Raw genomic sequence first — 26,190 nt, 5'->3', positions numbered from 1 at the left:
AGCAATGATTTCAGTTAGAATTTATGGATTCATATCCTCTGATAGCTATTTTGGCAGTTTTTGGCTGGTGTAGTAGTATACTGCGACAATCACAGTTTTTGCTCTTTCCACCATTTCAGGAGTAGATAAGATACTCACACCAACATTAGATAATGGTATCAACCTTTCTAATTGGAGAAATTGTCGTTCATCTAATCCACCATTACATGATCTTCCATCAGGTAGGCTAAAGTTCCCCTGGATTCGTGTCGTTATTAGTATGTTATATCATGATATTGTAAATCTATATTCCAATAAGGTGCAGAACAGAATGATGTTAACTAACAGCCTCCTGTAAATTAGGATTCGGTTGTCGGTTATCCGAACCCACTAACAAAGCAAGCATTGCACTCTGGAAACTTGAATCATGGCTTCATAAAAATTGTACCAGAGCAGCCTTGAGATGCCTAGGTGTTTTGGAATTTAGATTTCCAACCTTTGCACTTTGGTGTTCTCTCAATATTTTCATATGAGAGTGTCGCTAATTATTTTCAGGTTTAAACATCATACAAACAAACCTTGGTGGAATTTTACATTTCGGCGTGTTTTCCAAGAAATCTGTGATCACCAAAGGTACAAGATATGGTCCATTTAAAGGAAAAGTCGTCAATACCAGCGAAATTAAAACCTTTGATGACAATACTCATATGTGGGAGGTGAGTCCATTTTGGTGACGTCATCACAGGCACCACAATCCTTGAAGTTGCTTCTAGTCGTTCGCCAATTTTTGTGTTTCGTTTCGGTTTTTATTCCGATCTGACATTGTTTTAAGGATTCGGTTTACAAATTGCGGAATGTGTAAAAGCATGAAATGTAATAATCATTCAAATGGTAGAAGCAACTTGAGGGGCGTCTTGAAGTCAGTTAATGGTAGAAAAAACGTGTCCAACGAACATGATTTTGCAACCATGAGTGGAAGTTGGAGATATCATTTTAGACCGCAGTTGACTTTAACTACACCGAATATGATTTCTTTTGTATTTAACGAATTCTCAATTTCAGATATTTAAAGAAGGTAAATTAAGCCATTTTATTGATGGACGAGGTACAAACGGAAGTTGGATGTCGTATTTAAACTGTGCTCGCCATATTGCTGAACAGAATATGGTCGTTTTACAAGAAGGTGATGAAGTGTATTACTACGCTACACGTGATATCAGCCCAGGAACCGAACTACTTGTGTGGTATGGTCAGGACTATATGCATTTTATGGGCATTCCTTTAACATTACCCAATAAAGATTCTGTGGAGAAAGTCGCTGCACCAGCAGAAAGTAAGTTCACTTACGGAATTTATATTGCGTAAATCACATTCAATTGCAAGCCGGGCATACATTTTATACCATTTTATACCTTCCAAAACTTAAAATGGACCTCCGAATGCAATTTTATGCTATGAAAGAAAGATGTAACGTTCCACTTTCAAATTGGCCAGAAGTCCTCCCTGATGATCTATTGAAATTGGTTTAAAACATGGGCTTCATCTTGATGAGAGAGCTCGTGTGTTGTCTACCATAAAACTTACTAATAAAACTTTACGTTAATTTTAAGCCACTATTGAAGCTGATCTGGAAATCTGTGCGATAAAACAGACTCAAACAAATCCCTTCATTTCTTTCTAACGTTCACAGTACAATACGGATCTATCCAATCAGGTCCGTCGAGACTCGTAATGATGGCGGGCCTATCAGGAGACCCAATTAAAATCCTTCTATCTTATTACAGTCGAATCAGTAATAGTTTATCGCCTGTTTCTGTCTTCATCTATTTCATTTTATGGGTTGGTTATGACTTTTTGTGACCTGTTAAACTAAACCGTTATGCACGTCACGATCTGACGTCAGTTTATGCTGATCTTGTTTCTGTGCTATTATCATTTAGTGTTAATCCTACACGAGCCGAACTGATTGCTCTAGAGAGGTTGAAAGGTGGAGAATCACACGATTTGATATGATTGCTCGTCTCTAGAGAGCCATACCATGAGATTTAAGATTCTATAGGACGGTTGGTTTAGGTAATAAAATACAAGTAAACACTGAATCTGTCTTCAATTCGATCCTCATTTGTATTGTATTTGTATTGTATTTGTATTATTTCAAATTTAAACACTTGATTATTGACCATGCAGTGAAGGACATTTTGGCAGAACAGCAGCATTAGCACACTCTTTTTTTGATTTCCGACTGTCGACGAATCTATAAGGAGTCGGTAGCGCACGGTGCCTCAGAAAATTACGTTTTAATTTTATTTTTTTTTAAATATATATATTTGTTTTTATCTTGTTAAGTTTTCTAGAATAAGGCCCTAGATCAAAAGGACGTAACACTCCATTTCATATATTACAGATAGTGAAGGCTACCAATGTGAACGATGTGGTAAAGTATTTGCCTATCAATATTATAGAGACAAACATTTGAAATATACTAAATGTGTAGATCAAGGCGACAGGAAGTTCCCCTGCCATTTATGTTCAAGGTAATATTTAATTCCTGTACATCTACCATTTCATTGTATAAATAAGTGATGATCAAGGGTATGGGGTCGATACTCTTTTAAGCTAAACGTACAGAGATCTGATGGAGAGAAAAGGTTTCCTAGCCTTCTATAGACCCCATTTTTGGTTTTAAGGCCAACGTCTGTGGTTCGTTATTTTGAAAGAAACATCAAAGCGGAAATTCGGGAGCCACGTTATAGCCAAAGCTATAAATGTCGCTGATACACACCAGAAAACATTTGAATAACTAAAGATGCCAACTGACTGACTGCCTTATGTCGACCATAAGATCTATCTTCGCCGAAGCCATTGTGAAAAGATCTCGGATCGCATTTGTCCTAAATCAATCACCGGAGAAAGTCATTTAATACATCTAAATTTTCTTCAGATCGTTCGAGAAAAGAGACAGACTCCGAATCCATGTTTTACACGTTCACGAGCGACATCGACCACATAAATGTGCTGTTTGTGCTAAAAGTTTCAGTCAGTCATCTAGTCTGAATAAACATATGAGAGTAAGTATGATATAGGTGTTGGTAAAGACATTTGAGAGGCTGAATTTGACCCCCCAAATTTTTTTTACACATGTATAAGAGTTATGAAGCTGGTATATGCTGTGTTAAGATGTATAGTGTTTTGTATGGAACCTTCCCCGAAATCCAGTATTTGTATTTACAAATTAACGTATATATTGTGTATTTTGAAGTTATTAGGAAGAACTGTTTTTATATTTTTCGTGTAATTATTTCCAGGTACATAGTGGTGAAAGACCTTATAAATGTGTGTATTGTAGTAAATCATTTACTGCCTCGAGTATCTTGAGAACACATATCAGACAACATTCTGGGGAGAGGCCATTTAAAGTGAGTATATGAGGGTCACCATTGACCAATTTTATGCTTTGTCATTCTAACATCTTGGAATAGCACAATTACTATTGAGAAAGCAACAATTGATTATTGTTGAAAATACATTGAAGACTGGGCCTGATGAGTTTCCAGAAATCATTTACCAGAAACGACGAAGCCCGGCCACAAAATGTGCTCAGACAAATGTTTTGGTTTGCAATTGTGGTGGTTTGTTTTGCGGATATTACTGGTAGAATTTTCGAAACTATGACAACGAAATATATTAGGAAACTTGTGAAAACGTTGCTGCTTCTGAAAGATGCTACGGATGAACTCCTCGCCTGTATTGCTATTGCATCAATCCTATATTATATTTTCAATAATCCATGTTATTTCATCTTCATTTCAGTGTAAATTTTGTGGTAAGGCGTTTGCTTCTCACGCAGCTCATGATAGTCATGTACGAAGAACCCATTCACGTGACAAGGGGCACACGTGTACATTGTGTAATCAAGAATTCGTGTGTCAGATAGATCTAAAAATTCATCAGAGAACGCACAGTAGTACTGGTAAGTTTTTACAACGTTTCAACAATTTACACTGTTCCTTGAAAGAATATTTAGGTGTTGGGAACACATACAAAAATGCATATATGTAGAGGATAAAACACAGGGTTTTTATGATATATAAAATCCCGCATCTCGAGGGATTCTCCGAGGAAAAGGGTTTTAAATATTAGAAAAACCCGAGGGAAAGAGTTTAATCTGACGTTTTAAATCGGGATGGACTCAAAATCAACGAATAATAATGAAATAAGGGACGCCACTCGTGCCTTCAAGACTATAGTAGGTCAGTTCTTCAACCAGTGAGCTAGACTTACTTCTGTTTTGACAATGTCTTTGTTGGTTACACATCACAGATAGTAGTTACTAATGGAAAGTAACCACCTTTTACAATGTGGGTTTGATTAGTAGTAAGTATTCTTATTATAGTTTTATTGGTACAAAGGCTCTTAGGAATTATTAAGTAGGATAATGTTAACCATGGCGGCCTTCCTTTTTAGATTCAACACCTGTACCACAATGGAGAGGACTTAACATACAACCCAGTACCATTCCACAAACTTAGAATATTCCACAATATCTAAGCCAGGATGCCAGCTTTGCTGTAAGATACTTACGATGCTTGTCGGATATAATATTCCACATTCCGACAGTAAAACGCCTAGCACTGGCCGATAAACAGGAAACTACAAAAGTACCAAGCACAATGTGCTAGACGCAGTTGTACATTAGCAACTAAGTATGCTGAAATCCATGCCAGTGCTTCTATAATATCTCTTATAAAACCTTATACTACCTTTACCGAGCGTTTCTGTACTATTCTGACAATCCTTTGTTCATTCTGATTATTCCAAATATGATTGCTATGATAGCAATGTACAATAGTTGTTATATATATTTATTGTTTATAGTGGGCCCATGGAGGTCATTATTTGTTATACCATCATGTTTCATGAATTTCACATTTCAACTGAAGGATCCATTTGTTTATGTTTTGTGATTGTAATACATAAAAATCATCAAATAAATCTACAAAATATAAATTTTGTTTTGTGATTTCTGAATATACGTATAATTAAACGTACAACATTTATTTATTTATTTATTTATTTATTTATTTATTTATTTATTTGTTTGTTTGTTTGTTTGTTTGTTTGTTTTTCTTTCTTTCTTTCTTTCTTTCTTTTGTTTTGTTTTGTTTTTAATCATGTTTTTTAATTTAATTTAATTTAATTTAATTTAATTTAATTTAATTTAATTTAATTTAATTTAATTTAATTTAATTTAATTTAATTTTATTTAATTTTATTTAATTTTATTTAATTTAATTATATGTTGTTTATTTTTGGTTTTTGGGTTTTTTTTTGTATCATTTGTTGATTTGTTTCCTTATATACAGTAAAAACTGTATTAAGAGACCACGCAGGGGAAAATTCAAAAACGGTCTCTTACTGGAGGTGGTCTCTTATGAGAGAATTGTATTGACAAAAGTTTCTCTTTTTAATTTTCAATTTTGTTTAAAATAAAATCTATTTCTTCATCGTATTTAACGTACGTCAATTGTTTATTTCAAATCCTAATCCCAAGTCTACAAGAGACATTTTACGTGTGATTTTGTAAATAAAAATAAAATTGCTATAAAATGTCATTATCTATTAAAGAAGAATAAATATAATAATAATGTAAATAAAAACTATAGAATAAAATCACAGGGAAAACTAATAATCAGATGTTAATAAAATAGAGTTATAAAATCACCTAGGGCGTTTAAACTAACAGTTATCATCTGACAGTGTCCATATGGTCCACATACTGTCTTCCAATAATAATAGACGCTCGTCAGGCGAATTGAATTAATTATTAGAAATAAACTAGATACTCCCTCGGGGTCGGGCTCGAATCTTCACTTCCTATACACTGTTCATTTAGACATCGTTGAAATATTGTTGTAGTTTATTGCCGTGTCAAAGCATAAATTATCAGATGTTCATTTCTTGGTGACTGATTGTTGCATTGGGGATAAAAAAATTCAGCAAACAAAAATACAGCACATATTGAGACTTTTGTCGAGAATGTATATACACAATGTCTGGTTTTCAGGAATGAAGAATTAAAGAATGAAATATTTACTTTGGAAATCCAACGACTTACAAACTCATCAACACATTAAAATATTTTATTTGTAAAAAAACATTTAGATATGATATAAAATGGACTCCTACTGAAGACCTTACATATAAGGAATAATGGATAACAATATATGAGTATATGTATTACCTGAAATGACAATATATATTTCACGAAACATCATAAATAATTCCCATAATAAATCATAAAAATGTAGTTTTTACTCGGCATCTAAGTGTCTTGTCGCATTTTCTCAGAAACATACATTTCAAAAAGTCTGTCCTCTGGGACAATTATAAATTTGTATTTACACCAAATTAAAACTTAAGCAAATGTCTTTTTTCCCAAAATAAACATTTCAAAAATTCTATCTTCTGAGTCAATTATATTCACACTAAATTAAAACTTAGGCAATTTCAAAATTTCTAAAAGCAAAATGACTCGCAAGACTAAATTGATGAATGAAAAGGGTGCTTTATAAAACAACACATCATTTAACTGGGATTTCTGTTGGGAATGGGAAAGCCTGATGGTGCAGCAGTTGTAGTCATAGTTTCTGCCATATTTTCAAAATTTCTACCAAATATTTGTAATAAATAAGTGTTCATAAACATGTCGTCAGGATCGACATTGGCCAGTGTCCTCATCCGTGTGAAATGGTGTATATTGTCTCCATATACATTTTGTATTATCTGTATAATGCCTGGTATATTATCATGACGTTTAGCCCAGTGTGGTCTGACACTCTCATTTCTAAACCTCTCCACAAACTGTAAAATACATATTGACATTATACAAAAACCATGTTTTAACGATCAGAACCGCAAAATGAAACCGAAATCCAAAAACAACATATTGGCGAAACATTGGTAGTATAGAATGTATACTATGAGAGACACCAACTAGATTAGTCGGGACTCATGGACTTCAGTAGATTGGGGCCCTTTCCCCGGGAATTTTACTTAACATAATATGCTCTCCTACATTTTTTGTGGGATGACCTTACGGTGGTCCGTGGACTTGGTTCAGCCAGACCCTTTGGTAGTTGAGTTACAGAGGGACACAACCATACGAGAACTAAACTTTATGGAACCATGGAAGTGAAATATTCTTTAAATACTGATTCGTCGATCACTTAAAACCCCTGTCACCCGTCCTATAGTTGTCCAGTTTCATATTCTAAAAACCCCTGTCATTGGATTAAAACTTGAATAAATTATACCTATATAAATGTAATAACACATGAAAGTGCATAAAATGATTTTGTAGTGCAGTTCCAAATGCCTAACCTCTACAAAAACTACAACTGACCTTTCTAGCAGCAGGATAGAAACCATACTGAGCTGGTGGTGCCAAGAAATCTATGACCAATGTTCGACCAGAATCATCAGGCATCTTTATCTCATGATTTCCCGGACACAGGTCACATTCATAATTCTTAAAAAATCGGGGTAATAAGGCATTCAATGGAGTCGATCCGTTTCTTTTGATTTGACCTTCAGCATATTCTATTATGAACTGGAAAAGGAATACAAATTTTTAAATATATGTATATTCACGAGCGCCATCCTGCGTTATATTGCAAATACATAACGTATACATATACTTATATCAAATACCAAATTCTTCAGTCATGTAAGCTCATTGTTATAGTCGACCTTGTTATAAATGGAACAGATAATCAAGGATAGATCAATGCCAAGAGGTTTGGTCAAGGACCAGTTGGTAGAAAGAATTATTGTGTGCTTTAGATGTTATCTTTGTAAAATATAGTTCTTTCTTTCTTCCTTTCGTTCAATAACCCATTTACAATATCTCTTTCTTCTATATATGTACCTTAAGAGAAGTCGTTTGCGATGTATATTGTGATAGTTGAAAGGCAAACCAAAAAGCATGGTTGTAAATGTTCTTACGGGGCCTTCTTGTGAGTTACAAATCATGAATACAGTGATTTTAAAGGGGCAGGCTTCAAACTATTAGATAGATTATTGTCATAAGGCACATCAACTAAAATTATAAACGGTCCGATAAACTATTGAGATGTAAGGACGAATGAAACACAGCATGAACAAACCTGTAAGCCAGTAGCTGGTCGTATAAACTGGTTATCGATGTTGAGCATAAATGCAGCACTAGTTTCACTACCACGTCTTGGTGGTAATATGACCGGGAAAGCATCTACCAGATAATGATAAGTCACTTGTTCTAAGCTCTTGGCTACATCTAAAGCTGCCTAGAAAATGATTAAGATAACTTCAGTATTGACTCATATTATAATCATACCATTAATATATGTTGTAAATCATGCCTTCCCAAGTTCAAGATCACCAGACAACTGGCAACCTTGTCGAAACACCGCTATCACTACATGTCCGTTCATTTTTTCCCAATAATGAGACAATCAGGTGGCAATGGTTCTTACTGAAATCTGTATATCAGAGAATTGTGTTCTGCATTCAAAACATTGATATTATGCAACAATTTGGCATGATGCCACATTTCAATTAGAAAACAATGTCTTATTCTCAGTCTAGCACAGTCGGCAGCACTAGCAGCTTGAATTGTCGTCTACTTGGCGATTGGATAACGTGAGTTCGGAGCCTCCTCAACGCAAGAAGCATGCTGATGCCATCTTTACCCCCTACTACAATGTTACTATGTGGTGTCATTACCTTTCCTCGTAATAATCCTTCGACACTGCCACCAGATAAAGAACCATTGGTAGGTAAATATGTAGCAGGTTTGATTTCATTGTTACCAACCTCTGTATCATTAACAATGTTAATTGTTCTGAAACAAATATCATAAGATAAGACTGCTTTGGTTCATGGACATGAATTTGTCAATTATTTTTTCGCATACAATATTCCGCAACATTGGGTTAAGACTGATCACAGGATAATCTGTATATGGTACTAGTATCAATTGCCATGACAGCGTGAAATGTTGCATAGAACTCTCATGGTGGACCGGTGGCTGGTGGAAGGATTCTCATAAATTCGCATTGGCTAAAGCGTTAAAATACAATGTTGAATTTTTTTAAACAGTCCTACCTGAGCCAAATCTGATCTCTCTTTGCATTCCAGGCTGCTGGGATAGTCCCAGTGGCTTGATAATCTGTAGCTTCTTCCGGTGTGACTGAATTAAATGGAAACCATGAGATCTCTGTCAAGAAGTTGGAGGTGACTGTTTCACGCAGTTTATTTTGGTCGTAAATCAGATCTTCTAGCTTAACAAACTCATTTTTGACTTTAGCTTTTACAATAGGAAGAACCTATAATCATATATTTGAAACATTTAGTGACTTTGTGAAGTCTATTTTCAATAGGAATTCGTCGAACCGAAGAAATACTCAGGTTCACTATCCAAAGTCAAGAAAATGAAGTCTTGAACCACTTACTTCGTCACTTTACCCACTTGAAAATGAAAATATAAATGAAATAAGTGAATGCGAGAGCGAGATTGGGATTACTCATTTTTTTTAGGTATTTGCGAATTCGGCAACTGAATCTGTCTTTCAGGCATATAATTCTAATAACATAGCTAATATGATGTTTTTAAATTTTTTCATTACCTCAATCGTGATATCATACATGATACCGAACATTCCCAGATTACAGATAGCAGCTTTCATGATATCCGGGTGATTTTCATAGTTGAACTTCCTCAGTCTACCAGCACCGTCCATTAATCTAATATCTCTAACTATTCCACTGTATGTCGGTGCATCCCATGTTGAACCCTGTGAAAAAGGAAAAGATTCCCCCTTAGTTAATGCGTTATGGCAAACTATTCATTTATCCCAATTTGAGAACCAACCCAATGCTAGATTCAAGTTTCACGATCGTATGTGTAGATTATACAAAACCTAGCCAAAGCAATTTTGAACTAGTACTGCTCTGAGTTTCTTGTACATTGTGCGGATGTGTGTCGATGTTGTCTTGAATAAAGGGAGACAACTTTACTCATGATTAAATTAGTGTGATGTTCTTATCGATGGGAAGTCGTATAGGTCATAATTCAAATTGCAGTTACTTTTCATCGGGGGCACCCTTAGAATCAATTTGCACCATTCCAATTTTTGGTCAGACGTCTGTGTTTCTTGTATTCCACTCTAACTAAGCGTTTCACGACGTCATTATCGGAAAAGCAGTACCAGAAAAGCTTACGTGAGTTGAAGCGGCAACCATTCCACCCAGTGATTCGACATCATTTAAAGGTTGAGCTAATATTGTAACTTTGTTGCTAACCATGAATGCATTCAATTCCTTCTCAATAACTCCTGTTACTGCGGTTACCGTGGTATAATTTCTTATCTGGTTCTAAAAGGAGAGAGAGAAACATTGGCAACTGTGGCGTTTCTGTGAACCACTGAAATTGGTGACAAAGTAGAGACCACAGAATGTGTTTCTTCCATAGCATCTCCTTACTTAATACTATGATGGTCGCATCTACTAGGTTGCAAGAAAAATAAGCAGCTTTTAGTTCTTATTGTACAGGACAACAGGATCTAATTTCCTATCCATAGTACAGCTATCCCGTTATTTGCTATTACGGTCTTTTTAGTCCTATAGAGTACTTATATACCAGAATCGGTAGTTTGTATATTCTTCTATAAACTTGTAAACTTACAGGCTGATTAAGTTGCAGTCTTGGTCCATCGTGTCTATTTAAGTCTCGAACATCCATCATTATGTTACCTTCATCCACGTACAGTGGTGATCTAGAATGACCAACTGCGGTAGCCCGAACCCTCATTTTTAACTGTTTAGCTGCTCGTAGAACCTTTCTAACCTGCATGGTGAGAAACAAACACATATTAACAGCAATATATACTCTCTAAAAGGGAAGCCGGGTTAAGAATCCTGATCTTAAAGTGGAATCAGGAAGCCGATTGGCAATACTAGAACGTGAGGCGTATATTAGGGTCATTCCCAGACATGCATAAATATGATCGTTCTATATCGCCAGACATTTTATTCAAGTTTTGCTCTTTCGTTCCATATCAAAACCCCAGGAGGGAACACAAACAATGTCCATGTCCCCAATAGAAACGCAACTGGTAACAATCCTGTAATTTCACATGTATAAGATTAGGTGATGTCGTACCTGCCAGATATCAGTAGGTCTTGTATAAAATAGATTATCAATAATAATAGTTCTATCCCAGTTAATATAATGTATAATATCTACTCGGGGATATTTCCCTATATACATCCTCAGTAACATTAATAAGGATCTCATCCTACCATATACCTCTGAAAGTAAAAGGAACAATGGTTTGAATAACTTCTGATAAGACTGAGACTTTAGCCTACTCTTTTTCTATTTCGAACTGGCAAGGGATGCTTTAAGTACAAGGCATGTAGCACACGAGTCATCGGATTATTGTTCCATTCGAATAACAAGACGCTTTTTCCATGTCAGCTCCTCGGAGTTGAATCAGTGGCCATGGGAAACAGTTTAAAAAAGGTAATATATCCACTTATGTCAGATTTAAAATGCTGGACCTCCAGGTAGCGGACAGGCGTCTAATGTATTAAGATTAAACCACCGTGGCTACCAACAACGAAAAAAATGTTTGACGAATTAAAATAAGACCACAATTAATGCGTCATTGAAAATGGCTGTGATAAATATTGAGGTAATGGTAAAGAAACGGGCAATGTCTTACTTACCATTGCTTCTCTGATATTCATCTGCATTTCGGGCATGTCTTCTATGTAGTGGACCCATGATTTCACTAAGAGGAGTTGGTGGACGGAAAATATTCCTTTTGGCTACGAAAAATAACGACAAATGGAGTGAAATTCGTATGATTGCAAAAATCGTCCTTTTCGGAGCGATCAATCAAACAAGTGTTTCAATAACCAATTTCTGGTTCGTTAGTTTTTTAGTTGGTGTTCTATCAGACCAGACTTGAATATTCGATGGGGCAAATAATATATCTGGAAGGGCAATGGGGTATATGGTCTAGCTGCAGTGGCGGAGCCAGGTTTACGCCCGTCCGAATACCTCACCTAGGTATGAAATTTTTGCTCGAAAAACTTGCTTTCGGGGCTGGAAGGGGGGGGGGGGTTGCTGCCCCTTCTGCATCGCCCCCCCCCCCTCTCTTTGGCTCCGCCACTGTCTAGCTCCAGTAATGGTATGGGTTGGTTGTCAGAAGTTTTCAATGGGGCAATACAGTTTTTAGGGAGGGGGAGTAGTTAGTATTTTTGTGCTCTTTATAACCTTTTGAATGCAACAATAAATTATGATACAAACCTCGATAATTCTGAACTGGTTCATCATCAAGCTGAACAAAACTATCTTCTAAATCTGAAATATGTATACAACGATGTCCACATATAATCTATGTTAACATATTTAACACATATGGCTTGCTACTCTTGCTAGTTGGACAATGACAACCACTATTTGAAACTATTTGCAAAATTATTTGAAAAAGAGTGATGATTTCCTTATTGTAAACTTTTGTATCATTAGCAGTAGCATTCAACGATCAAAGCCCAGGGAGTTTCTCAATTTATCTCTTGAACTCGAGTCAGCTTCTAAAAGCAAAAGACTCTAGCCTACAAGAAAGATAAAGATTATTGATAAATTGTGTCTAGAGATTTAAAAACAACCCAGCGCCAGTCTATACTTTAGCTTGCTTGTGCACTGTTTAAGGACAGATAAGAGTAGGTAAATTTAGGATAGCATGTTTATAAAGCTATACTCGTTATATGATTGTTAGTGTATTACTGAAAAGCCTACTGTAAGAGGGTCACTGTGAACTTCTATAATCTCCTGTTTAGATTATAGCATAATTGAACTAATTATATTTATTTAAGGTTCAAAGTTCGCATTCTTTCATCGCAGGGGCCTACATTATCGTTCATGAATATTATAGACGTCAAAGCAAGTCTTTTTGTCGATTGTATTAAAGAGTCTCTGGCTAATGAAGTATTTTAAGAGAGATGGAGCCCATCATTGTAGCATAACACAGTGGTTCAACTACAATAGAGCTTGGTTGAAATAGCCTTAACTGCAGACTGAACATTTTGAAATCCTCAAATATCAGGCATAACATTGATTAAAAGTGCTCTTTCAGAATGCATGAGAGCAAAATGGGGAGGGGCCCCAACCCAGTTAGGTCCACGGGCCCCTACGTGGTGGGTTGTGGGTTCTGCCAGATCAGAGCTCTAAACCCAAAAACCATGCCAATTCCCCGACCAGTGCTTTAGCTCAGCTAGATCTCTCTCATTATAATTTTAAAGCCTTTGAACTTTGACAAAGACAGTTACGAGTCACTGGCTTGTGAAAGTAGCCTATTTGTGTCGCTCTTTGGTGATCCGCGGTAAAGTAATTTGAAATGACCTTGACCGTGATTAAAATAAATATACAGTAATATACGGGGCAGTGAGTACTTGTTACGTCTTCAATTTCACTTGTATAGCTGTATTCATTAGATATCAAACTAGTGTACTATTGGGACATTAGACGTGGTTTGTTTGAAGTGTATATTCGCTGCTATTTTCTAGGATATTGAAGTATAATCGTGTAAAAACAAACGCCTATATTCTGTACTACGGACCACAACTAATTTCCACAGGGCTACTATAAATAGCCACTATCTTACGCTGCACCTTCGATGATGTTTACTCATAATACCGGACATAAGTGAAATTATTATTAAGAAATATCGTAGATCGGTTTTGATTCTATAAATAAACCATTTCACAGTATAGGAAAGAGTAAAACAACAAGCTTTTTGTAAACTAAAGGTAAGCAATTTCACATTTTTTATCATAACCTACTTTAAAAGAGTGTTTTAGTAGTTTAAAAATCCTTTTGTTACTATGACAAAATATATAGCCTTCACTTTGACCTTGACCAATTCTTACGAGTCGATCAATTGAGTGTTTTGTGAGCGTCACATATTGATTAAGATTTAGGATTCACTATTACATGTATAGGACATTGAACATGGACAACCTGTCTCATATATACTAGGATAGGATCAAATATGAAATATATTGTCTCTGAGGAATTATAAATCGATTTTAGTTTCATTGAAGACAATGTTCTATCTGTCCTGGCTATATTAGTTATATGTATATTTGTAGGCCTATATTATTATTATAGTCAATTAGTGACTTCTGAGACAAATTGTTATCTAATTCTATTATTTTACAAAAATGTAAAATGACTTTCTACAAATGAACTATATATAATGTATATTGCATCGTATGCACGGTAGAGCATCCCAAAGAACATTTCCGAAAGGGTACTAATACAGTGAGGTTTCTATCAATCAATATGTTCAATTAATTGTCACAGAATTTTCAAATGATACCCCGCCCCCTAGGTAGAAACGCCACGGCATTTCATTAATCTAACAAAATACTCAGCGCCAACCATCGTCATATCAATCGATATAAACATTAAATGTTAATAAATTTTTAATTTATGATTCTTAAGTCCATCAGAGCTGTATTATAAGCATATTATATATGGAAATGAATAATGATAATATCGAAGAAGAACAACCAACTCCAGAAACCGTGTCAAGGTAAAATTTTTATGATACATTTCATATTTTTATCTAGTTTTGCCTCGGGGCGTGACATTTTGTCAATCATTCTATTGGCGAGTGAAACGATTGCTTACTGTGGGGTGTAATTTTATAAGCCTATGTTCATATAATAAATATTCGTCATTGAGGTGATAAACAATTGTATGTAATGTCCATTTTATGCAGATGATGCATTTAAAGGGACAGATGCGCCATTTCAGGGGTTGATTTAATATATGTAAAAAGTCTTTCCCTTTAATATAATAATGATGGTGAACCGCTATTTCAGTGAGAAAGAAATGAAAAGTTCTTACTGTTTCTAGAATTATCATGCACCAGTCTAGTTGGCTTACTGAAGACTGAAGTGAAAGTCAACACCAATAGTATACAAGAAAACATCATCCTTGCAGTACCTTCATTGAAAATATAATATCAATATATACATGCGATTTAAATATTAACAGCATAGAATAAAGAGTGGGGAAATAACAATGGCCTTTTCAGGATCCGTGAAATGAAAATGATGATGATTATAAGAAAGGCCTAAAGTCTTCTAAATATGTTGCTATAAATTTTGACAAAACTGAATCAGGAACACGGTATGCGTATCTCAGAATAAAAATCGGGAGTATGGTTTGTCTGCATCTCCAAAAAAAAAAAAAAAAACAAAACAAAACACCGACGGTCGATATCAGAATGTTGATAAATCTCTAAAATTATTTTAATTTATGAATAAAGCGAAATATAAGAAGAAAATACAAACATTACCTGTGCAACACTCTCTCTGCTAGTTATCGAATTTCAAATGGTGGTATTGTGGTGTCAGAAATATGATTTTAAACAATCATTAAGGACTTCTTACATGAACCGGATCTTGATGTCCACGAGACATTATAGACACGAGTTGGTGTCTCGGATACAAAATACGCAATTTCTAAATTTCGATAAATATGTGGACTGTGTTAAGCAGAAAATTGTTTACTTTTTATAGAGTAATTTGCAGGCACTTAAAAAAATTGTTTATACCATGATTGCTCCAAGGCCTTAGATTGTGTATAGATTTCATTAGTTATTTTTTTGATACTTTGAAAATTAAGTGCAATGTAATATCTCGAAAGGTTGAAGTAAATCTTGATTTTTAATTCCTTGTTAAACATTTTGGCAATTTTAAGTTTATTGTTACATATTTGGTCCATTGACACCAGCTGCTGTTTAAAACTGAATAACATCAACAAAGTTTAAGGTTGGATATTTAAATACTTAAGGCAAAATGGCCGTCGATTGTTACAGAGATGTTTTCTACTATAGAATAGAAAGCGGATTTTGATTATCAGTCACGTGTAACAGTGAACAACAGTAGGATGTACATGTAGCGAGAATTCCGGGTGTATATTTATGGCAACGTGTTTCCTGAGTTGTATTCATATAGGCCTATTTAATATTTCTTTTACGTCAGTAGAGAAATTTGAAAATCCTTCATCACCTATCCATTCAATCGGGGAAATGTGTTGCAATAGGCCTGTTCTGTTATGGCATGAAGTTGTAAAGTAGGTCGAGTAACTAGGTCTAGAGACAATCAAGACAATGTTTGTTGTTGCTCCATGCGTATTAGTCAATTCAACGACTAAAAAGTGGAACGGAGACATTCTTCAGACTGATAAGCCGATTTGTACCAGGCGAAAAGAAAAGTGGACGATTTGGTCTGTGTCTGGACGATCTTGTTATTATATTTACAGTTATCTCCCTTGAGTCATGTTTACCTTGGTTGCTAAAAAAATGTTGCGAAATAAGACTATAAATTCAGATCTAGATAATATTCTATTCTATTGTGTTTAAAATAAATATCATGTGACTAAATTTTCCACTTAGATATTATTGGTTAATCTCTTTGTAATATTAATCAATGGCTAACAAGTTATATTATATCAATATTATCGATATTTTTTTACCTCACAGTCGTGTACCAAATCATCATCGGGCAGGTAATTGAAATTGATAAAGGTTACTTCATTTAATTAACCATAGGCAATTGTTTCTATATAATTGTAACCAGATCTGTAGGCAGACCTTCCAAATATCTTAATTACACAAAATATCTACTCACTATTAATAGAAACAATTGCCTGTCTGTAAACTTATATAAACACCTGCAGTTTCATTGATTTTGTTTGAAGCCCTTTGTCAGTTGTGTTGTGAATTGCACACAGTGATGCTCCTGCCTGATCGAATAGGAGAGATAGATAGATACAGCATCTTGATACATCATTACCTAACATAAACTAGAAATAATTCAACAGAATAAAGCATTACTAGGCTAGTTTTTGAAACAACTGGCTTTCAGACATGTTTTAGTTGTGTATGAATCTAAAAATGAATATTAAAACTTGAAACATGTCGTATGTTGTTACTGTTTTCTTTAGAACTGACGTATTTCAGCTTGCGTCTCTACTGAAAGTTGGACAAGTAAAATATATTTTCATGTTTACTCTTCAAACATTAAACGTTTAATTAAAGACGTGTGCTTAGGGGCTTTTTATTGTCGTAAAATTTATTATATATAAATATGGTAAAGCCAAATTATAGCCTATAATATGATGTTTTATTTTTTATATTTTTGTTGACAGATTAGTTAACCAGTTTCAAGATATGGGAAGTACTCCCAGTACACCACGAAACACTTCTCCTTCCAGGGCCAGTGTAGATACACAGGATACAATGCAGTCGTCATCTCAAACTACTACCTCCTCTAAACCACCACCACCACCTAATTCACAGAACAGTCAGGGAGCTAAAGATTTGATGATCAGCTATAGTCATGCTGACTCAGAATTCATGAAAAAATTAAGAGGTTAGAATTTGGGTTTTTTCATACAGTAGTAAAGTTTTATGCTGTATTTCAGGAGAAAAAGTACTTGTTGACATCTAAGAATGATTTTGAAACAAGCTTGAGCAGGCCAGTAAATTTCTGGTTGTTAAAGTTGTGTTTCAGATGTGCATACATAAATATTTTAACTGGACTATACCTAGTTTTGTTTATGAATTGAATCATCACAATCTTGATAAATTGAGAACAAAGTTTTTCATCTGAAAAGTGCAAGTGAGCACCAAAATATTCTTTCAGTAAATTCTACAATGAGAGAAGACCTGTTGTCCTGTAGTTCATTCTTTGTCTGCTTAACCTTTTGGAAGTTATAATATTCAGGAATTTACATTTTTTGTATTTTGATTATTGATTGATTGTTGTTAACTTATAGAGAAATTAGAAGCCAGTGGGATATCAGTATGGGTAGATGTATCAGGGCTACAAGCTGGAGTGGATTTTCTTAATAAAATAGGACAAGCTATTATTGATGCCAAAGTAAGTGAATCATTGTCATAACCTTATTTTGAATTCAGAACTTGGATGGATCCAACCATTGATCAGGGAGAAAAAAAAGAGCAAAATGTACTATAGAGTTAATGATTTAAAGAAATTTTTAAGAGAGTTTTTTTTTTCGGCTTTTTGAACCTAATAATGAATTTCTACAGCAAAATGTGATTTAGCACCTACATGTTATTATCTTATAGGAATATATATTTTTTTTCAGTTATTTATTTCCATATTAAGTTCATCATCTATTAACTCTAAATATTGTAAAGATGAACTAGCTCTAGCTTATATATCCAGTTCAGCTATATTTCCTATTACTTTAGAACCTAGAAAGAATTTTTACCATTTAATGGATACTGGCATGTAAGTTTTTTTTATCTAATTCACTTTTGGTTAATGCCATTAATCTAGGTCTGACACAAGGCATTTAAAAACACCCTTAATTTTACAAATGAGCTGAACCTACCATAAAAGATTGTTTCATAACATAGAAAAGTAAGCAGGTGTGAGAGAGTTCAATAGAAATACAAGGGGTGTTCAATAGAGGACTGGAACAATATACACGGTGCCAGACTGTCAGTGGAAGATGTTGGAAGAACATATCAGGCTGCTGATTGCATTAGACTTTGTCCTATCTCTTATTCAGACCCTCAATTAAATTTATGCAAATCATCAACAATGAATGTGTAGAGAGTAAGCTCAGTGTGGCTATAGTTTGTAATTGTATGTTTTAAGGAAGTTACAACTAGCTAGCTATAAATGGGTAGATTTTCATGAAGAAGATAAAATAGAAGAAAGTTTTAAAGAGCTGATTGATATGTTACATACTGAATTACATCAGAGACAAGAGGAAGAGGAGAAGGAGAAAAACCAACAAGAAAGGGGTAAGAAAATGTCAAATCATCAATATATATACCTTAGTACAAGAATAACATATGGAAATGTGTTTTATCAGAACTACGAGGAAAACAGCATACAAATATTTTACTCTGATGTGTGTCCCTATTGGAGTAAACCCTGCAAAGAGCTCATCTCCTGTTGTAGACCATGTTCAGATAGTAAATCCCCATCAGGAAAGCTGGTCTGGAACTCTCCAATTTAAGGCACTTGTGCAAAGCAAGTGTTCTGTAATAGATTTTTTATAAATGCCCTTACTCAACTTTCTTGCATTGCTGTTTTATCTCCACTAAAGTATATTATTTTTAGTAATTGAATCATGACATCTTAAGTTTAATTTATGAATAATTTCAGACTATGAGAAAAAGAGGAAACGTTTTCAACGTGCAAACTCTAGAGCCAATATATACAGAAAGTCTATGAGTAATACAATTGAAGATGAAAAAGAAATACTGCCATCACAGTTCTGGCAAGACAGATTTACTGGACAGAAAATAGAGTGGTCAAAGTAAGGTTTTGTCCTGAATGTGTTGTTTATTTCTTTCAGAACTAGTCCACTGATGGGAAATATGACAATTTCTTTTTCAATATACCAGTAGCATTTAAATCAAAAAAATCAGTCAATAGAAATACACAAAACTCAGGCAATCAGTGATTTCATTGGTCTTGTAACGAGTATCCAAGGACTAGAATGGAAGCGGGTGTGCAGACTTGATAACAGTATAGCTGATAATAATGTTTTGGTATTCTTATTCTTGAACAGGTTTGTAGATGCTGTAGTAAAGGCCTTCCAGTCGAATATGGACTATGTGTTCTCTAGTAGTGAAGATCAGAAATGGTTGATGGGTGTTTTACATCGTGAAATGGAGGTTGATTCTGATGATTTTTTACATTATGACAAATTTGAAGGTAATTTAAAAAAACAGAACACTGAACATTGGTCACCCTTCACAGATGTGATTTACCAGAAAATATCTTTCTGGAATCCAAAATCTCCAGTTTCGAAACCCATGTTACTGGTTTTAGATTTTGGGTCACAAATGGAATTTGTTAATGATCAGCATAGAAGTATTCTGTTTGTTTGTAATAAGCTTGAGAATTTAAAACTTTGTAGAATTCTGTACAGTTGATCAATTCTATTCAATTTTTGTAGGATTTTGTACAGTAGATGATGAAATACAATCAGTATGGAAAAGAATAGAAGATCAAGCTAGAGAAAATTATGCTATGAAAGAAGTCTTTGATATGGATTCGTCTGTCAGAGTGGAAGCAATTGAAAATCTTGGTAGGTTTACATATTTATGTTCTGAGTATGTAGTTCAGCATTTCATTTCCAAATTTTGATGGAATATCAGGAACCACAGAGGTTGGACAGCAAAATAGAAGTTAGCCCTAAACACTTTGAATCAATTTGTATCTTTCCAATTTTCAGTTCCACTAAATCTTAGCATTTTATGACGTCTGTATTGCGAAGGTCCGTAGCATTAACATCATTTATGCTGAAGCATTTCAATACTTACAGGAACCACAGCAACTGACAAAAATTGGAATGATGCAAATGGCTCTGATACACACAAAATAAGCTAAAAATAAACTCCTTTCCCCCTATTTAACCTGTTATTGGTATTTTTCAGCAAAATTCCGAAGTGCTGCTGTTATAGAAGCTTTACGTGATTTATTATCAGACGCTGATGCTAATGTAAGGGCGGTAGCAGCTATATCACTAGCTAGAACAGAAGCTAATGATACACAAACTGTCAACAGATTACTACGAATATTAATTGATAAAGATAGATTAGTGAGAGAAGCAGGATGTCTAGCTCTAGGTCATCTTCATTCTAAACAAGCTGTTTCCAAATTATTACATATGTGGTATGTATGATTAATTTATATTCTTAATAAGCAGAGTATATTATTGCATTGGGCTGGAACTTTTACACCTATATCTTCTCCCCATAGGAGTTGCCTTCATATATTCCTTTCCGTTTTTTACTGTGAATAATAATTGTTCAACGGCTGTATTCACTCATCAACAGTTCCAGTATGAAGTTTGTCCATCTTGTTTGTAACATCTCTATATTGATAGTTTCAAATAGAAATTTCTTTGACTTCAGCTAAGATATACTGTATGTTTATTATTGTTATAATATAGGAGAAATGATGTAATATCTCATGTACGAGAAGCAGCTGCTGTAGCTTTACAACAGATAGGTGGTGAAGAAGTAGAACAAGCTATGCATGTGACCAAAGTATTAGCAGATGAAATTAGGCAGTTGACTGAAGACTCTTAAAATAAAATAGTGATCTTTCTTCAATGTAACTATTATGATAGTATTAGCTGATAAAATTCGGCAGTTAAAGAAGGATTCCTAGAGTAGTATTAGTGATCTTTCTTCAAAGTAACTATGATGATAGCCGCTGAAATTTGCAGTTGACTGAAGAATCTTAAAATCCTTACCTAAGTTACCTCTGTTTCTGATTTTAAAAATTGTGACAAAAGTTTTGACGTATATTATATATTGGCCATTTATATATTAAAGAGGATCTGATTCAATAACTTTATCAAAGGAGTACAATTCTGTTATTTGATATGACTTTAGATGAAGTAAGTATCATTACATTTGAAAGTAGTAGTTTATATATAGTGCAGTGATAAAAGTGCATTTCTGAAGGAATATTTTTTGATTTATGTTAACTGTGAATTTTAGAAAGTTTACTTGAAACTTTTCAACATTAACTTAAACCAAATGTCAAATAGACTCTAAATTTGTTTATTGATGTAATGAAAAGGGGAAATTTAATCAACTTGCTCTCTTGAACTTTATGCTGTTTGCCAAATTAAATGCCAAGATTTTTTTCCCCATGACATTTGATATGAAGAAACATTGTTATTTATTGCAAGATTAGTGTTCTAATATATATATTTTTTCCAATCAAAATGAGCAAACAATGTGCAGGTCCTATAAAACCCATTCTCCATCACTGTAACATTATAATTCTATCATAAATTAAGATGCTCAAATCAGATATTTACATGACTAATTGTATTTATATTTTGATATTTTGTTTATTTAATGACTATATTAATCTATGTTGTATAAAATTATTTTATTTGTTGTGTTAAAGTGATATAGTCTAGATAATATTTACCTTACCAGCTGATAATGCTGAAATTTAACTTAATTAAGTCCCAAATCAGATTCTCCTACAACTATAATAAGACACTGTGGAAGTTTAGACTGGGTTACTTCCAAATTGTTCTTAACAGTTTCACCAGCAGCAACTTAATGATAGCCTGAATTTCAAACATGTGCCTTCCATTATAATCTAATGTAATGTTTGTGATTGTGGTTGTAAATAATTGTACACCTAGATCTAAGATTTCTAACTGTGAAAATTGTAGAAACTCTTTACATTCAAAAGACCAGGATTTAAATTGGCAGAAACTGGTCAAATAGATTGTCTATATCCTAAGGATAGATTTGAATATCATAAATTACGTAGAAGAGCTGATAGGTTTGTTTTGAAACAGGGTACCCTCATTTTATACCTAGGGTACTCTACTTACCATGTTATAGAAGTTATATTACATTATAAGGTAGAGAAAGCTGCCAACAAACACAGTTGAGATTTAATCTGTAATGTTTGATTTAGCATTTTCTCCTATAACACACTAGAGACTAATCAGGTTAGGAATATCTCTGAATCTGTAGAAATATCTTTGTCTATATTTATTTTATATATTTTGTATCCTTGATATTTATAATAATTTATACAAAATATATAATAGTACAAGCATGACAGATTTTGTATACATGTATTTTGTCTACAAACAGGTATACACAATTTCTATAAAAACTTGTATAGATTTTGTTTTGTTATTTAAATTGTTCTGTTATATATATGTAGAATAAACTTTCTGTAGAATATTTTTTCTTTATTCAAAAATGTAATATCTTAAAAATCAGATTGACACACCTTATTATCATTGTTTAATAAAACAGTATAATATATTTTGAGTTAAGTTTAATATTTTTATATTTCCACAATAACACATTGCCCAATCTCAGTTTTTTTTAGAAATGTGGGTTGGTTGAGGCAAGGAAATCTTCAGAACCACAAAAGATCTCCTTGACCTGGAAACTTAGTCTCTCAATTCAAATATATAGGTCTCAGAGTGCTAATTTCTGATATTACACTTTATATCATAACTGATATTTCACTTTAAGGTTAGCTCTTCTTCCACAAATCACAGTTTCTAAACCCATTAACAATAACAATTCTTTTTTCAGACAGAATTAATGTAAATCAGGTTAAACAACCCAATTTCTTGTCACTTTCCAGACCACAGCAAGTTGATAATATCACTTCTTGTATCTCTTTCATTTCATCTGCAAAAGAAGATGACATTAAAATTCAAATGAGCCATCTGAACACACATTAAAAAGGAATATCATCATCTTGAAACTAAATAAACAATCTGAATGTGTTCTAATTTCATTCATACAGTAACAAGTCACATAGCAGACTCATTTCAAACCCATAATACAATACAAAGCTTATAAATACATATAAATAAGAACAAAGTGATCAAGCCTACCTAAATTAGAACATTTCAACATGAGAGCTGGTAGCTGTTTACGATAATATTGAAGTAAAAATTTCTGACAAGCTTTGATAGTTCCTGAAAATATGGTGGAGAAACATTAAAAATTTGGCATCATCAAAAGTTCTTGCTCTTAAGCCAAGAGTGAATCACACAAATGTTAAATCATTTCAAAGTTAATGGTATTTCTGCATGTTATTTAGCTAACAAAGATCGGTTTCCCCATGATTTCCCCACTGGTAATTGTCTACCAAATGTCCAGGAAATTATAGTCTATTTTACATCAAAGTCATTCCAAAGAGCCATTGATGCATCACTTTAGAACATTTAACTTCTTGAGTTTCATCTTACCTCCTATATGAAGAGTTCTACAGACAACATCAAATGTTTTGATTTTCTTGAGGAACATTGTGACTGCTGTTTGTAGAAGTTTATGTGCACCTCTTCTAGCTTTTACTAATATAACATCTTGATGGTTGCTCATATACTTTACTACAATAGAACAACAGAACATAATGAAGAGGAATTGCAGTTAGTCCCATCAAATACGAGGCCCTTTTCTTTTGATTTACAGTACAATGATGAGCAACCCCATCTTGAAATGTGCACAGCTTATGTCACTCGGACCCAATTGATTATACCTGTGTCACTGACAATCTGGGTTGAAATCCCAAGTTCTGTGCTCGGCCTATGCTTGAACCGATTTCTGGATTTTAAGTTAATATCTCCTGACTTTCAAGATAATATTTAAATGTACCTTTAATGTGTACCTTCATCTTACTTACTGATGGAAACAAAGCAGGTAAACCAATCAACTCATCCCTGAACACATTTGGCATGCGGCAGAGAGACAATTGTCCCTTTTAGATCAGCCTAATATTACAATCATGCCATGCTATACATACCATGTAAAGAGTTCTGTAATATTCCTAAACCAAAATCACCATGAGCCTGTAGAACAGCTGCCCGAATTGCTGTATTTACATCATAGTTATTTAGAACATACTCTACTGGTTTCTTGTTGACAAACACAATCTCAAATACTATATATCTATATAAATAATATCAAATGTAAGCTTACTCTTTCATGGGAAACTTATATACTTATGAATAGTGTCGGTCTGTAGGATATAGATAGGGCAAAACCATGGATTGGTCTTTGTATATTCATTTCTCTATTAACAAATATAGTGATAATATGCATAGGGGTACCACTAGCCATAAAATTTATCTATCTAGTAAGAGTTTCCAGGGTAAGGTATGTATCTTCAAATCTACTAGTAATAGTAAATTCATACTGAATAAATATCTGTGACTGTGAAGTGAGAAGAGACATCAAATGAAAGCAGCAATTTATAGAAGGATTTACCCTAAAATTGGTAAAATAGGATAGGATATAAAACAATAATTCCTGCAGACCTAGAGACAAGAAAGTAAAATGACCCACCTATGCTTTATTCTAACCATTATTTAAGACTTTCTTCAGATATCAAGAACTAAGTAATTAAATCAACGTGTTGATGTTTACATTTTTACCGGAAGGCTGGAAGATGAAGACTATCACATGATAAATCGGACATATGCTCGATCGACCAAAGGACAATTGTATCTTTAGTTTTGGACAAATCGCCACTGAGAGACTATCGTCATTTCATCCATATTGCAGATTCTCACTCTGTTAACCCTTTCCTAATGATCCCGAAACGACCATGTCAAATCAACTATGTAATTGTAAGTGAATAATAGTTAGGTAGGGGATAATTGATGCTCCATGCAGGTTTCACAAACCCGGATATTTTTATTCATTCGTTTGCCCATATTATTACTACGAGTAAGAAAGAAAAACAAGTTATACATTTCACTCTATTTAATAGTTGAGATTCTAATAAATGAAATAATATGCCTTTTAATCAATTGAGTGGAAAATACCAGCCACTGAAAATATTTATGAGTAGCATAGGCTTACTTATAACCTTTGTTAGTCCTACGAATGTTTTCAGTAGATGTACTGGCATTTAACCTGTTGGAGGATTTCAAAAGGCATATAAAACCATTTCAAGAAAAGAACATTGAACACAAAATATAACATAAGCCAAAAGCCACGTAATAACAATTCTTTATCACAAATCATCACGTCTCAAAAAACCATATTTTCAAAACTCAACATCAACAATATCATCGATCTAAAAAATAGTTTTTCTCGATCGTGATATTGAAGTGTTGAATTTGAGAATAGTGCCTTTTGCTCAGAATAACAAGACTATACCTTTACAACTACTTACATAATATAATTATATCACCACCCCAACAGAATCCCCGCGACTTTTCATTACACGCTATTAATTCATTTAATGAAATTTTCAAACAAAGCAGTAATTGAAACTCGATGATGCTTTATATCGGTCTGCTGGTATATTGAAGGGCGATTGGCAACACAAAAACATAAACAAACACCTACTAACGTATCCATATAACCTAAAATAAATAAACAGATTTGACCTAATTTCAAATGCACGTGCAAAATCAATATGCGTCTATTGTAATACAATAATTTTATCCTATGACGGAGTTTAGTATAATATGTATTCAGATTCGTTGGTTCAATAATGGTAAGATAAATTATTAATCTCGGGTTTTTATAAGAAAACAGTTTTATTACAGTAATGTACATTATTTCAAAAAAGCTCTTA

General features: G+C 33.8%; 4 protein-coding genes across 4 annotated transcripts; 2 read left to right on the top strand and 2 right to left on the bottom strand.

The window, feature by feature from the left end:
• Positions 1-533: 533 nt before the first annotated feature.
• Positions 534-4,038, top strand: LOTGIDRAFT_114994 (hypothetical protein; the record flags this gene model as incomplete). Its single annotated transcript, XM_009053707.1, has 6 exons — positions 534-695; positions 1,042-1,316; positions 2,388-2,513; positions 2,921-3,047; positions 3,285-3,395; positions 3,790-4,038. Coding segments are annotated over 6 exons (1,050 nt in total), but the record flags the coding sequence as incomplete, so codon positions are not given.
• A 2,526-nt stretch (positions 4,039-6,564) lies between these two features.
• On the bottom strand, positions 6,565-11,806 carry LOTGIDRAFT_159383 (hypothetical protein; the record flags this gene model as incomplete). Its single annotated transcript, XM_009053706.1, has 10 exons — positions 6,565-6,840; positions 7,382-7,588; positions 8,145-8,303; positions 8,743-8,860; positions 9,124-9,344; positions 9,645-9,812; positions 10,240-10,392; positions 10,703-10,864; positions 11,180-11,328; positions 11,749-11,806. 10 exons carry the CDS (start codon positions 11,804-11,806, stop codon positions 6,565-6,567), a joined length of 1,671 nt encoding a protein of 556 aa, XP_009051954.1.
• Positions 11,807-13,516: 1,710 nt separating this feature from the next.
• Positions 13,517-22,016, top strand: LOTGIDRAFT_231548 (hypothetical protein). The gene is made up of 11 exons (XM_009053705.1): positions 13,517-13,836; positions 14,534-14,624; positions 17,252-17,475; positions 17,882-17,985; positions 18,215-18,360; positions 18,733-18,881; positions 19,249-19,402; positions 19,658-19,803; positions 20,048-20,179; positions 20,529-20,766; positions 21,047-22,016. The coding sequence occupies exons 2-11, from the start codon at positions 14,566-14,568 to the stop codon at positions 21,183-21,185; spliced, it is 1,491 nt and encodes a 496-aa protein (XP_009051953.1). The 5' UTR covers positions 13,517-13,836; positions 14,534-14,565; the 3' UTR covers positions 21,186-22,016.
• A 7-nt stretch (positions 22,017-22,023) lies between these two features.
• LOTGIDRAFT_231547 (hypothetical protein) lies at positions 22,024-25,080 on the bottom strand (the record flags this gene model as incomplete). The annotated part of the gene is made up of 5 exons (XM_009053704.1): positions 22,024-23,285; positions 23,495-23,578; positions 23,852-23,992; positions 24,406-24,551; positions 25,037-25,080. The coding sequence occupies 5 exons, from the start codon at positions 25,078-25,080 to the stop codon at positions 23,203-23,205; spliced, it is 498 nt and encodes a 165-aa protein (XP_009051952.1). The 3' UTR covers positions 22,024-23,202.
• Positions 25,081-26,190: the final 1,110 nt, after the last annotated feature.

The sequence above is a fragment of the Lottia gigantea genome, assembly GCF_000327385.1.
Source record: "Lottia gigantea unplaced genomic scaffold LOTGIsca_20, whole genome shotgun sequence".
Lineage (NCBI taxonomy): Eukaryota > Metazoa > Mollusca > Gastropoda > Lottiidae > Lottia > Lottia gigantea.
Note: the sequence above shows the minus strand (reverse complement) of the source record. Positions and strands in the feature narration are given on the sequence as shown.

Bases quoted from the DNA above. Each gene is read 5' to 3' on its own strand.
- LOTGIDRAFT_231548 (XM_009053705.1), top strand. From the start codon at position 14,566: ATGGAAATGAATAATGATAATATCGAAGAAGAACAACCAACTCCAGAA. The intron at 18,882-19,248 runs GTAAGAAAATGT...GAATAATTTCAG, and splicing joins GAAAAACCAACAAGAAAGGG to ACTATGAGAAAAAGAGGAAA. The intron at 20,767-21,046 runs GTATGTATGATT...GTTATAATATAG, and splicing joins TCCAAATTATTACATATGTG to GAGAAATGATGTAATATCTC.